Source organism: Zingiber officinale, chromosome 11A, assembly GCF_018446385.1.
Source record: "Zingiber officinale cultivar Zhangliang chromosome 11A, Zo_v1.1, whole genome shotgun sequence".
Taxonomy (NCBI): domain Eukaryota; kingdom Viridiplantae; phylum Streptophyta; class Magnoliopsida; order Zingiberales; family Zingiberaceae; genus Zingiber; species Zingiber officinale.
Window position 1 is genome coordinate 88,744,435 of NC_056006.1, and position 11,983 is coordinate 88,756,417.

Here is an 11,983-nt window from a genome sequence, read left to right on the forward strand (position 1 = left end):
TATATTATATTTTTCTCCACGGGAATAATTTTTTTAATTTATTCTCTATAAATGACTTTAATTATAGCTTTGATTGTTATATAGATAAGTATCGATTCTTATCAAAGAAAAACATTTTTAACTAATTTCAATTTATGGAGATAGTACGAGATCTGTCATTATTAGCGTATGACTTTTACTATCTTAAAATGTTGTTTTTAATAAACAAATAATTTATATAGAAATCTCAGAGTAAAATTGATTGAAGAAATTTTTAAGCGAGCCAACGGAAATTTCCAATTTACACATCGTCGTAATTTTACGGAAGAACCGATGGCAAACTCACGGACCCGGAAAAAGCCACCCTCTGCTGCGTCGACACGTAGCCTCCGAGAATTGTACAGCGGTCAGTGGGTTAGTGTTGTTGCGGACGTGCTTCTTCCCATTCGTCGCCCGGACGACGCTTTGTCCCATCCATCCTTGCTCATTTTAGATTCTCCATTTCTTTTCCGGATCATATCACTAGCTACCTCTCCGATCTCGCCAGACGGTGCGACGATCGTCTCGGGGACGGTAAGAGTAGGGAGAGATCGACCTAACGATACCCGTCAAGCTAGGGTTTGTTCTTGATCTTTCGGTGCACTCATGGGAAGGGGGAAGGTGGTGCTGAAGAGGATCGAGAACAAGATAAATCGGCAGGTTACCTTCTCCAAGCGCCGCGGTGGGTTGCTCAAGAAGGCGCACGAGCTGTCGGTGCTGTGCGACGTCGAGGTGGCGGCAATCGTCTTCTCCTCTTCCGGCCGTCTCTTCGAGTTCTGCAGCACTCCATCCAGGTATTTATTACGTTTTCCCCTCTTTTTTTTTCCTCGGATCTTGTGTTTTTCTGTTTAGCAATTCACTGGTTTCCAACGTTTGTTTCTGAGGAATTCAGTAGATTATGTCGATTGATTCCGTCGGTCTACTTTTGTCATCGATTAGGAAGTTCGAAACAAATTATGATAGAGTACAACTTGATGGGTTTCTTTTTTTTAGTTTCTCTGTGAGCAATAACCAACAAAAACACTTTTTTAGGTCTTGAAGATTACTTGGAACTTAATTTGTTTGGCTTCTATACTGTTCCATTAGTATATCAGTCACTTAACTCTCCAAGGGATTTTTTATGGTTGCGGGATTTTTTTTTTTTCCTTTTGCTGCGACGATACATGCTGATATAGTACACTGACCTATTTTTTCTAGGTGCTAATTCAACTCTTTTTCCTCCTTGTACGTGCTAATTCCCTTACTTTCTCTAAACAAAGGCATAGCGTGCCTCGTTCCCCTAAAATTTTCCCAAGTAAAGTTTATGGAATATTTAACTTTGATCTTCCATTTTCTACGCGATTCTATTACAAGCAATTTAACTACGGTCGGCAGAGGCAGAGCTAGATTTTTTTGTTTTTATTTTATCTTATACACCTTGTATAACCAACAGCGGGAGAAAGAAGAAGAACGATTTTTTTTTAAACTTTTGTATTTTGATTAAAACTTTAGTAAATTAAATCAATTAACTACTAGTTATATTTAGAATAAATTAAATTGAATTAATCTAGGCCTAAAATAATTACCTAAAAAAAATCTAAAATAATAAAAAAATAAAATATTATCCAATCTTATTTATTTATATATATCACTATTAATAATAATAGTATCATTATTATTATATATATTTTGAGATTTTAATTTTCAAAAAATAAAATAAATGCAAATAGATGGTGTGGACAAGCATACAATATTAATATATTATGACTGAAGCATAATACAGAAAATATTACTAAAACTTTCAAATATAAAATTTTATTGTATTAACTAAATTGAACCAAGATTATGTTTTATTTCTCATAATCATATAATTATGATAATCTTAAATCAAACGCACTAGATGATTTAATACAAATCAGAAATCATGAATTTTATACTACTTTTTTATTTTCTTTTAGTACTTAAAGCTAAAATTTTCAGCAATATATATATGTCATCTCTAATTACTAAGAACATAAATGCCACACGAAATCTCTAATTCTTATACTATCTAACATGTTCAACAATTTAGGATGTGCAGCCAATAAGAATGATACTATCACTTAAATTAAACATAAACTGTTATATAAATATTTTTACTTAATTAGAGGTTATACGATGTCTACATAATTATTAATTAGAATATTGTTTAGCTTAATAAATAATGTTATTTGTGAATTTAACAAACAGCATTATTCTACAATTTAACTAAGTTAACAGAATATAAATTAATCCCGTTAGATCAAGCGCTTAGGGTGGAGGAGAGGACTCTAAGCCAAGGATGAGCAGCATTTGATAACTTAGCTATACATATTAATTTTTTGTTGATAATAAAAATCAACTTTTTTAATTAAGTAGATTATATGATTCCTCTTGCAAGCGTTCAATAGAGGATAAAATAAAATCAATAAGTAGTTGGAGCTAATATGTTTTAATGATAATAATGAGATATCATTATGATTGCTATAATACTGTGATAAATCATTGACACTACAGCTTTTTTAAGTGGTTGGAGCTAATATGCTTAGATGATAATGATCAGATATCATTTTGATTACTATATCAATATTCTGGAAAAATCAGTGACACTTTAGCTTTAAAATCATCAATCTTTATATAAGTATGTTGTGTATGTAATCAAGTATTAAAATCTTTAATTACAGGTGTAAATCAACTCTAAACAACATGTCTGCGTTGTGATGGTGGGATCTCATTGGTAGTTGAAAATCATTATAATGACAAAAAAATTTGAGTGAAAGTGTTCCTATGTTGATCTTTTGTGAATACTAGAGATTGTCGGTAGCAACTACCTACCTGAGATTGCATACTATATCAACTAAAGATGTTGGTGAAATGTATATATTGGCTAACAACATGGTGAAATATACTCGGCTACTGCATCAATTATAATTGAGGATTTTAATTACTTGGTTAAAGATGTTGGTGAAACATACATCAATTAGTTATAGAAAGATTCAACAACTAAACGTTCATGGTTTCATGTTGTGGCCTAATGCCGCCAAAAGTAGCGAGGAGGGGCTTGGTTGGATTTCCAGAGGTCTATGAATAAACATCATCTTTGTGCGAATGGAATTGATAAAACTTGATTTCATGATATATTTTGCTATGATTTTGACATCTGATTTTATTTATTTGGCTCTACCTTTACATGCTTTGCTTCATAAGTATGGTGATCTATCATTTATTTTCTAATTTGATCTCAGCATGCTGAAGATGATCGCGAGGTACCGAAGCTTAAAAAATGATGAGTCTAAAGCTACAACTTCAGCAAATGAGACGCAGGTATAGATGACAAAATCTATAATGAAATATATATATATATATATATTCTAAAGTTGTTATAACAAATCTCTATTTCTGCAAAAGATCTTTCTGTTTCACCTGATGAATTTTAAATATTTCACATGTGGGTTAGAGCTGCAACTATATGCTTAAACAGATGATCTCTTATTGCACTGTCTAAGCAGAACAATTATCAAGAGTATCTGAAACTAAAAGCGAGAGTTGACTATTTGGAGCATTCTCGAAAGTAATCAATTTCAACTGACTGAATTTTAATATGCATTTGCTTTTGTTTCTGTTAACTAATTCCTTCAACTATTTACTGTAGCAATCTTCTAGGTGAGGACCTACAACCACTGAGTATCAATGAGCTAGAACAACTAGAGAACCAAGTAGAAATGTCCGTGAAGCAGATCAGATCAACAAAGGTAATTGAGTGCGAAATTACTAATCCGTGTATTCTGTTTATCCACCTAAAATTGTAATCTCATATTTTTCTTGTTATATTTTCGGGACTCCTTCCATAAAAAATTGATAACCATGCATCTCTACTACAGATGCAAGTAATGATCGACCAGCAATGCGATCTTAACAGCAAGGTACTGCGGGACTTCTAAGCAACAATACACTGATCGAAATAGATTTACTTTACTGTGCAATAATTATCTTTGTGCAGGAACAAATTTTGCAGGATGCTAATCGAAATCTTAGAAAGAAGGTACCACTATATATAGTATAAGGAATTTGTGGACATTTTTTTTCCTATACAAATTAGAAGTAATTTCCATTTTATTAATATATGAAAGGCGCAAGAAGCTCTTATCACTGTTGAGGCTGAACCTTCTCAACCAGCAATAAACGACCGATCTTTACAAATCGGGTAATGTCCATCTCTCAAACAGTGTTTTGCAAAATCTTCCATGGGAAGAACTGATTTAACTTTTTTATTTTGACGATTCTTCCTTTTATTCCTTTCATGCAGAGGGCCTCCTGTGAGTAATGCCTTCATCCCAGGATGGATTTGAACATATTTCTTACTTCTTAATATTACTATATTGGAACATAGAGATGTCGGATTGCATATTTATTTTTGTTTTACTCTGCTATATATAGAAGAATAATATGAGCATGTTATGTACGCATGCTCGGAATCCCAAATCTGACTTTAACCAAACGAGGAGTAGTGCCACTCTATTCTCCACCCTCTCTCTCTTGCAGTTGAATTTTTAAGAGAGATCGTAGAGGAGACAAGAAGAGATGGCTCCCATGGGGACCTCTGTTTGTCATCGTCCCGTTCAGTGTCTTTGTCGCTTGAATGAGTGGGGGACTTTATGCTCCTTATCTCCAACGAAGGTACGCATTAAATCTATAGAAGACAAGATTGTATACCTGTGGAACTCTTAAAAAATATTTTACACAAAAAAAATGAACTTTTACACCATTTTTGGACCTCTAAGCAATAAATTATTTATTTTAGAGCTACCTTTATGAGAACCGAGGGAAAAGAACAAGAGAAGGCCATCCACTTTACCGAAAAGGCAACGAATAATGTCGTCAGTTGGCCCGAGGGAGTCCCAAAAGCCATCACCTTCTCCTCTTTTGATTGGCTCCCACTCGGTTGGCTTCCATTTGTTCACAGTGCCATGATCCATGGCCCCACCCATTCCTCTTCACCAGTGTGAAGTCAGTTCAGTGGACGTTTGTCTCCCAACAGATTGTGCCAGTCAAGATCAATCAAATAAATGCAAATCCTTCACCTCGGCCACAATTTTTTAACGGCACGAGGAAGAATGTTAATTTGAAGAGAAAGCGAAAGGTTGTAGAATTAAAATGATATTCACATTCAAATGAACATGGTACATTCACCTTAGCATGTTTTTACACTGACAGGTTTGTTTCCTTGCTATGATCTGAGATACGCCCCTTCTAGATGTGCGTGGTAAAGGAAGCAAAGCTTCTGCATTCACTTCCTTTGTGTTGCTCCTTTTGAATGGTCGGGTAACTATGTACACAATGAACAAACTTAAGTGGGAGGCCTGATTAATCCAAGATTGTAAAGTGATCTAGCCTTGAATAGACCGCTAAACAGAAATCTGCTAGGAGCATCACTGGGGGATTTGAGGTGATCGGAAATGCCTTTTACTTGTAGTACTGTCCGGCCTATCTTGGCTCGTATGTCGTCTAAGGTCTTTGGGTCGACTGAGTTACCGGTAGCATCGCGGACATAGAACGTGTTGACGGCTTTGCAATCTCTTGTAGCCACTTCAGCTCTTGTCACAGTCAGGCCATGCTCACGGAATATTCTTGTGACATCGGATAACAGACCCATTCGATCACTCGTACACAATTCCAACTTGAGACCCTGTGAGGATTGATTGGATGTCCAGAAATGAGCAATGCTTCAGGTACATAAGGTATCAAAGGTGATTGAACTAGGGATGCAATTAGAAACTTAAAATTCATATTAGAACATGTAAGCCGATCATTACCTCGGAGACTCTCCTCTCGATAGCTGCTTCAAGGCACTGAACAACTCGTTGTCTCTCAGCTTCCGAGTTCACTGGAGAACCATCTATGTGCCTGATGTAGTACTCCTACAGGACGATAACAACAATTGTTCATCAGAATCATATGAATTGTCATATGTGTCTTATTTTCATGTACAAGATGCAAATCAATGATTGGAAGAAGGAACCTACCTGATAAGCTTCAGGGCCCTCTGCATCCACACTTCCATGGAAAACCACATATTGCATATCTGTTAAAGTGCAAACTGTATCGAAAAGAAGCTTCGGCCTATCCTTACACCGTATTGTGACCACAGAATAATCCTTGTCAAACCAATTGACAACAGTAACCTTTGTCCAGCAATTCTCATTCCCACTATCTTCTTCAGACCTCTCGTAATCCCTATCATCGAGCATCAACTGGTGAAGCCTTCTCTCTGTGTTAGTGATACCCACGGAAACCGCAGTCTTGGCTCCCCTATGCCTGTTGTTCCCTTTTAGCACATTGCAAAGTAGCTGTTTGATTCTAGAGAGTCTTTGAGGATCAGTTATAGCTGAATTCATCTCGTCGGTCACCTGCATAACTGCTGCGACTCTAGTGTTGTGTGTCCAGACCTCAGCACTCACCACATTGCATTTAAGATCAGTAAGAACAGCACTAACTTCAGAGAGGAGGCCAGGCCGATCGGTCCCTGTCAGCTCGATGGATGTGTGATCGGAAGAAGGTTTGAGATCTACAGATCTCCTTCGCGAAGGTACAGCAGAAGAACCTTCCCCTATGGACTATAAAACAACTCTTGGCCATTTCAGACGCTGCGGTACATAACGAAATAAGAGAAAGCAGGAAGATGGAATTGAAATAAAATACCTTTTGAATGCACTCCTTTATATTATCAAGGTCCTTTTGCCTCTCAATTTTCTTTCCATCTGGATCAGTCACATTGAAAACTGCAGAGATCGAAGCAGCAGAACTCCAATTAGAAGAAAATTTGAGAAAAGTATCTGAAACATAGAGTAGATATCAAGCTCAAAACATACCATCCATGAACCATCCTCCATCAGATGATATATAAGCTTTGATGACAATGAGATTAAGGTCCATAAGGACCTGAACAACTTCCAGAAGGATTCCATATTTATTTATGCTATCGACCTATGTGATTGCAAAGAAGAACAATACCAAGCCAAGGTTTAACCACAACGCCGAGGACTTTTAAGGAGCAATCCTTACAGCATCAGCAAATCAAATATTACCTTAATAACCGTAGCATTTGGACAAGAACTGTTATCGACAACAACCCTAAAAGGAGGAAGAGAGTAAAAAGATCAGAAAAATTCCCGACTCAAAAGCGGCCATTCAACGATTTGAAAGATTTGCATACCGCGGAGGGTTCATTTTTCGGATGAATTTCTCATATTCATCGTCACTGTCCCAAGAAGAGCTCAAATCTCCACCTGCAGAACAAGTAGGTATTTCGAGAAATTAGTACTGCTACATGAGCCCTAAAGTCCACTCTTTTCCATCAAAGAAAGCAAAATCGCAATAAAACACGAGTTTTTAAGCGGATGAAAAGGGCGAAGAAACGCAGGAATCCATCCAGGACATTGAATCACAGAAAGGAAATCCGGCACCGGGCCAATGCTTGAATCTACTCCAAACCTAACAGGCGGAACCAATCAAAGACTACCACCAACACATCTAATTCCAAAAAAAAAAAAACAGATGGAGAAAACGAGAAAACATAGACGAAAGAGATAGATAATCCACAGAACAAAATAGGAATCCTGGGGAGACAAAGATTACACAAACCCATCTCCACGGCGAAGTGAAGGGTGCGCAACCCCGCGCGGATTCCAAACAATTGGGAATTGGGAAGCGACTCTCTCTCCTCCCTCTCTCTCCTTCCCCCTCTATCTCTCTCTGTCTGTTATAATCTGAGTGAGGCGGTGCGTGCTAAAATGAGCTCTTTCGGCTTAGGCGTATAAATATACGTATAAATCATATATACAAATTAAATCCACTACCCGAGTCATTAATATACGGCTTAAGGCTACTTAATTACTAATTAGCGGAAAAGCCAACGTAAGCGCTTATTTACAATTTAATTATATATATATATATATATTGAAGAAGTTTAACCTTTATGTTATGTTTAGAAATTAAGAAATAAAGTCACGTCTAAATTGATGTTTTTATGCACAAAAGACAATGAAACTTATGGACTCTAATCGATAAAATTAGTCATCAATTTAAGATTTGCGTTAAGTTAATGCACATTTGCTACTTAAAATGTTCATTGGTGGTAGTCGGTTAGATGCCCAATAAACTTTGATTACTCTCTTGCTATATATCCATTTATCAATGATTATCTTTTTGTTAACAATTACACTTCGATGTCTTGCACGTCTAAATTTTAGGATGGATAAAAGAACGTTATTTCATTTTGTAAAATAAATTCTAAAACTATCAAAATATGTACTTTTATTTAAACTATTTGGTTTTTTTTTTTGAAAAAAAAGTGCAATTAATGCACTAGCTTTTAGGTATGAACATGGATGTGCATTATCGTTTAGTAGTTGGCTTCCTTCTTCAAAAGGACGTGGAAATGATGAGGATCCTCATCCACATTATTTCTCATGAAGTTTTAGTTGTTTTAATAAATGTTAAGCTTTGATGATTCAGATTATGATATCAGCTAATTATCAATCTCTCTCTTAATTTGAAGCAGAAGATCATTAGTTTAATATAATCAAAATATATAGGTGAATGATGGAATCTAATTATTTTTTAATTATATTAATCCTACGTCATGTCCTAATGATTTTGTATGAAAACAGAATGTCAAACTTAATGCCATATGAACTACTAATAGAGATTAATTATGAAGGAGAGCTTTGTTAAGATTTGATAAATTCTGTGTGACTGATACACACAATTAATTAATTATGTTTGGATAAAAGTACGTATTCGAAAATGGGGTTTTAAATGGAATATGAAACTAGATTGATGTAACAGGAGGACAAGCAAATTGTCAAATAATAAAGAAAAAATAATAATAATTTAATTAGTGTTATGGACTCCTCAAGCAATTAGTCTCTATTGATCATTAGAATAAATCGAAAAACCTAAAAATTCAGTATTTTTAGTTGCGTCCTTATATTTGGAGGAAAAATTCCTACAAATACGTTATAACTGGGATCAAATCGTAGGTGCCTGAGTGACAACTTAAATATCTTACGGCATCACCATGGCCTCGGGAATAAATTGTCAAATAATAAAGGAAGAGATAGTTAGTGTATTTTTTTCCTTAATAAGAGTTTAATGATAAAAGGCAGCTTGGTGCATAAAGCTCCCTCTACGCGGAGTCCCAAGGAAAGATTAATTGTACACAGTTTTACATTATTTTTTGCAAGAGGTCATTTCCAAAATAAGAGTTTAATGATACCATAAAAAAATAATGGGCAAATGGGTACTGATCATGTCCGGGTGCTGAGTCGACAGACGCTGGGGACGTGGCCATCTCGTTGACGGCGTATGAACCTCCGACTGGCGTGAGCCTCCGGTGAGAACCTGCAAGCATAAAACCGAGTCGGGAAGGGGTTCCCGGCGACGACCCTCCGACGCTCAAGTCAGCTCCGGTGAGAAAAGATCAAGGCAGAGTAACGAGAATGAAGACTGTAGTTACAGTAGATGAGAATGCATACCCCCATCGAAGCTTGGGGCCCTTATATAGGGCTCCCCGGGGCGCACGTGCACGCTTTCCGAGGCATGCACGCTCCTCAAAGCATACCTAGAAATGGTCGTGTCAGAAAAATGTACCTGACGTCATACCTCAATTGTCCGAGTATATCCCTGACGACGTGACAGTGAAAGCTTCCATCTTACGTTTCTCTGTCTGGTTCGACCGTCGCCCATGCCGTCTGTCGGTGGCACTTGTCTCGAGGAAGATATAGCCAGATGTTATTTTTTCGATATCGGGTCGAGCGAAAGGGACACTCGGCCCGTCAGTCACCCGGTCGTTCGATGGGCATCACGGCTGAGCCGATCGGGTCGTCCGCTCGACCAAGGGCGACTGGCACAGTCCTCTGAACAAAAAGAAGTCCTGCTTAGCTTGTGAGTGTCGGAAGTTCGGCATAACGACCGAGCTGTCAAAGCGCCGGCTCGGGCGTTGTCCGAGTCGATCGCTCAGGTAGGTTGACTTTGACTACAATCGCCACGGGGCCGTTGACTATCATCCGGGCGGGCCCCCCTTTCTTACCACCGGATCAAGTAGCTTATTAGAATTGGACCATCTAAAATACTCTTATATTATTTGATTACTCGACCGTGTCAAATGTAGCATATAGTGTAAAAACTAATTATCATTGTGTAAAAAGGTGGGTCCCGCCGCCCAGCGGCCCCCTAGGCCTGGCCCCACAGGGATCCTAGGAGGAGGTAAATCAGCGGTGAATGCTGGCCCGGATAAAGCGTGGTGTCTCCGGAATTTAACACAGCCGGTCCAGATTATTCATCCAGTGCGCGTCCGTGGACCTTCGACCCTACGACTCATTGTGCAAGGATGCCACGCCTTAACCGGTTGATCCAACCCGCGGGGGCATAAAACTAATTATCAGCTTCTACATAAGGTAGCCGTAGCATGTAGATGCTACTTGATAATTGCTAGTTTTTACCATAGTAATTTTATATCATTTTAATTTTGTTTTCCTTAGTGATAATTTAATTAAAATGATATTTCAATAAGCAATTGATGGAGATACTATAATGCTTAGCTTATTATATTTTAAATGAATATTATCTAATCACGATCCAATAAAAAATAACATATCTATCTATTATAGAAACTAGCATAATAAAAAATAACATATCTATCTATTATAGAAACTAGCATGTAATCTACTTTCAAGAGCATTGAATTATAGGACAAGTCATATATTATTGAAAGCAGCATCTTTTTAAGATTAAAAAAATAAATATATCGTAAGCTATTAAATTTGAATGTATTTTCGTTTAATTTCAGTCTCATAATTAAGGTGTTTCTGTTTCATAATTTATTTGCAGATATAAAGTTGAACGTAAAAAATGAGAGCCAAAGGTCAGATATCGTTTGCGATCGACTGCATGCGCTGCCTTACATGATGGAGCAGACGGCTGGTGATTCCTCCTCGCACACGAATTGGCAAGTCTTGTAAGGCGTCGGGTAGTAATACGGCGCAGCCGGCGGGGTAGGCTCCGGCGCCGGTTGGTTCTCCGTCACCCTGCCGCAGGCGCAGCACCTGCACCCACCGTGGAAACTCTCCAGGTACGGCCGGGGGCAGCAGATTGCCACCCCCGGCGGCCAGAAGTAGGGCGTCACGACCACCGGCTCGAACTTGATCCCTGGCTCCGGCGCCGCCTTCTCCTCCTCTCCCTTTTTCTCCTCTTCTTTCTTCGCTTCCTTCTTCTCCTCTTTCTTCTCTTCCTTCTTCTCCTCTTGCTTCGCTTCCTTCTTCTCCTCCGGTTTCTCCTCAATCTTCTTGATCACGTTACCGGCCCTGCGGCGGAGCTTCTTCGAGAGCTTGTCGGGGTCAAAGACGCCGGCGACCGTCACCGTCCCGTTCTTCTCGTCGTAGGAAATGGACGTGATGTGCACCTTCTCTACATTAATCATTATGAAAACATCGAATTTGATCAGTTCCACAAACGAAACACAAAGGAATTACAAATTTTCCAATTTATTAATCTGATTGAAAACCTTGGAGATTGCACAAAACCTTCCTGATCTTTTTGTAGCAGCGGCAGCATTCGAGGTCAACTTTCAGAATTAACGTCGAGATCTGCAAATTGGATCGTTCATAAATAGGAAGATCATTAATTAGAAGAGAAGCCGCACCGAATTACACTGAAGAAATTTAACAGTAAAATGAAGAACAGAGGAGCTAGCTGATTCCTGCAGAGACCAGATCTAATGAAATCTTTACAGACTCTGATTCAATAAGAACGATACAAACAAAAAGATAAGCATCTGAAAGCAGGAGAAGAAACGCTGACCTTCCCTGACATTGCGTGAGTGGATTGAGATGCTGCTACCTCTGGTTTATCTGGAGATACAATGGAGGAAGGGAAGGGAAATGCAAGGAAGAAGGTGACTGATATATAA

At 38.0% G+C, this 11,983-nt stretch overlaps 3 protein-coding genes across 4 annotated transcripts; 1 reads left to right on the forward strand and 2 right to left on the reverse strand.

The window, feature by feature from the left end:
* Positions 1–410: 410 nt before the first annotated feature.
* On the forward strand, positions 411–4,497 carry LOC122031755 (MADS-box transcription factor 34-like). Its single transcript, XM_042590884.1, has 8 exons — positions 411–812; positions 3,261–3,339; positions 3,525–3,586; positions 3,668–3,767; positions 3,897–3,938; positions 4,016–4,057; positions 4,146–4,219; positions 4,322–4,497. Exons 1-8 carry the CDS (start codon positions 625–627, stop codon positions 4,362–4,364), a joined length of 630 nt encoding a protein of 209 aa, XP_042446818.1. The 5' UTR covers positions 411–624; the 3' UTR covers positions 4,365–4,497.
* A 659-nt stretch (positions 4,498–5,156) lies between these two features.
* On the reverse strand, positions 5,157–7,791 carry LOC122031754 (ACT domain-containing protein ACR4-like). 2 transcript variants are annotated; one of them, XM_042590883.1, is made up of 8 exons: positions 7,657–7,791; positions 7,229–7,301; positions 7,101–7,146; positions 6,885–6,999; positions 6,715–6,794; positions 6,039–6,629; positions 5,829–5,933; positions 5,157–5,701 (listed from the first exon to the last, which is right to left on the reverse strand). In XM_042590883.1, exons 1-8 carry the CDS (start codon positions 7,658–7,660, stop codon positions 5,363–5,365), a joined length of 1,353 nt encoding a protein of 450 aa, XP_042446817.1. In that variant the 5' UTR covers positions 7,661–7,791; the 3' UTR covers positions 5,157–5,362. The 2 variants fall into 2 exon arrangements, with proteins under 2 accessions (XP_042446817.1, XP_042446816.1); XM_042590882.1 differs by having other exon boundaries at positions 7,651–7,791.
* Positions 7,792–10,834: 3,043 nt separating this feature from the next.
* On the reverse strand, positions 10,835–11,983 carry LOC122031756 (protein PYRICULARIA ORYZAE RESISTANCE 21-like). The gene is made up of 3 exons (XM_042590886.1): positions 11,875–11,983; positions 11,579–11,660; positions 10,835–11,481 (listed from the first exon to the last, which is right to left on the reverse strand). The coding sequence occupies exons 1-3, from the start codon at positions 11,884–11,886 to the stop codon at positions 10,976–10,978; spliced, it is 600 nt and encodes a 199-aa protein (XP_042446820.1). The 5' UTR covers positions 11,887–11,983; the 3' UTR covers positions 10,835–10,975.

What these genes read in the sequence shown, in the direction of transcription:
- LOC122031756 (XM_042590886.1), bottom strand. An exon ending in GGTTTTGTGCAATCTCCAAG is followed by an intron (nt 11,482 to 11,578) that starts GTTTTCAATCAG and finishes TGATTAATGTAG; the next exon opens with AGAAGGTGCACATCACGTCC.
- LOC122031754 (XM_042590882.1), bottom strand. An exon ending in TAAAGGAGTGCATTCAAAAG is followed by an intron (nt 6,630 to 6,714) that starts GTATTTTATTTC and finishes GTTGTTTTATAG; the next exon opens with TCCATAGGGGAAGGTTCTTC. An exon ending in AGGGCCCTGAAGCTTATCAG is followed by an intron (nt 5,934 to 6,038) that starts GTAGGTTCCTTC and finishes ATCGTCCTGTAG; the next exon opens with GAGTACTACATCAGGCACAT.
- LOC122031755 (XM_042590884.1), top strand. Translation starts at nt 625, where the DNA reads ATGGGAAGGGGGAAGGTGGTGCTGAAGAGGATCGAGAACAAGATAAAT. An exon ending in CTTCAGCAAATGAGACGCAG is followed by an intron (nt 3,340 to 3,524) that starts GTATAGATGACA and finishes CTGTCTAAGCAG; the next exon opens with AACAATTATCAAGAGTATCT. An exon ending in AGCAGATCAGATCAACAAAG is followed by an intron (nt 3,768 to 3,896) that starts GTAATTGAGTGC and finishes TCTCTACTACAG; the next exon opens with ATGCAAGTAATGATCGACCA.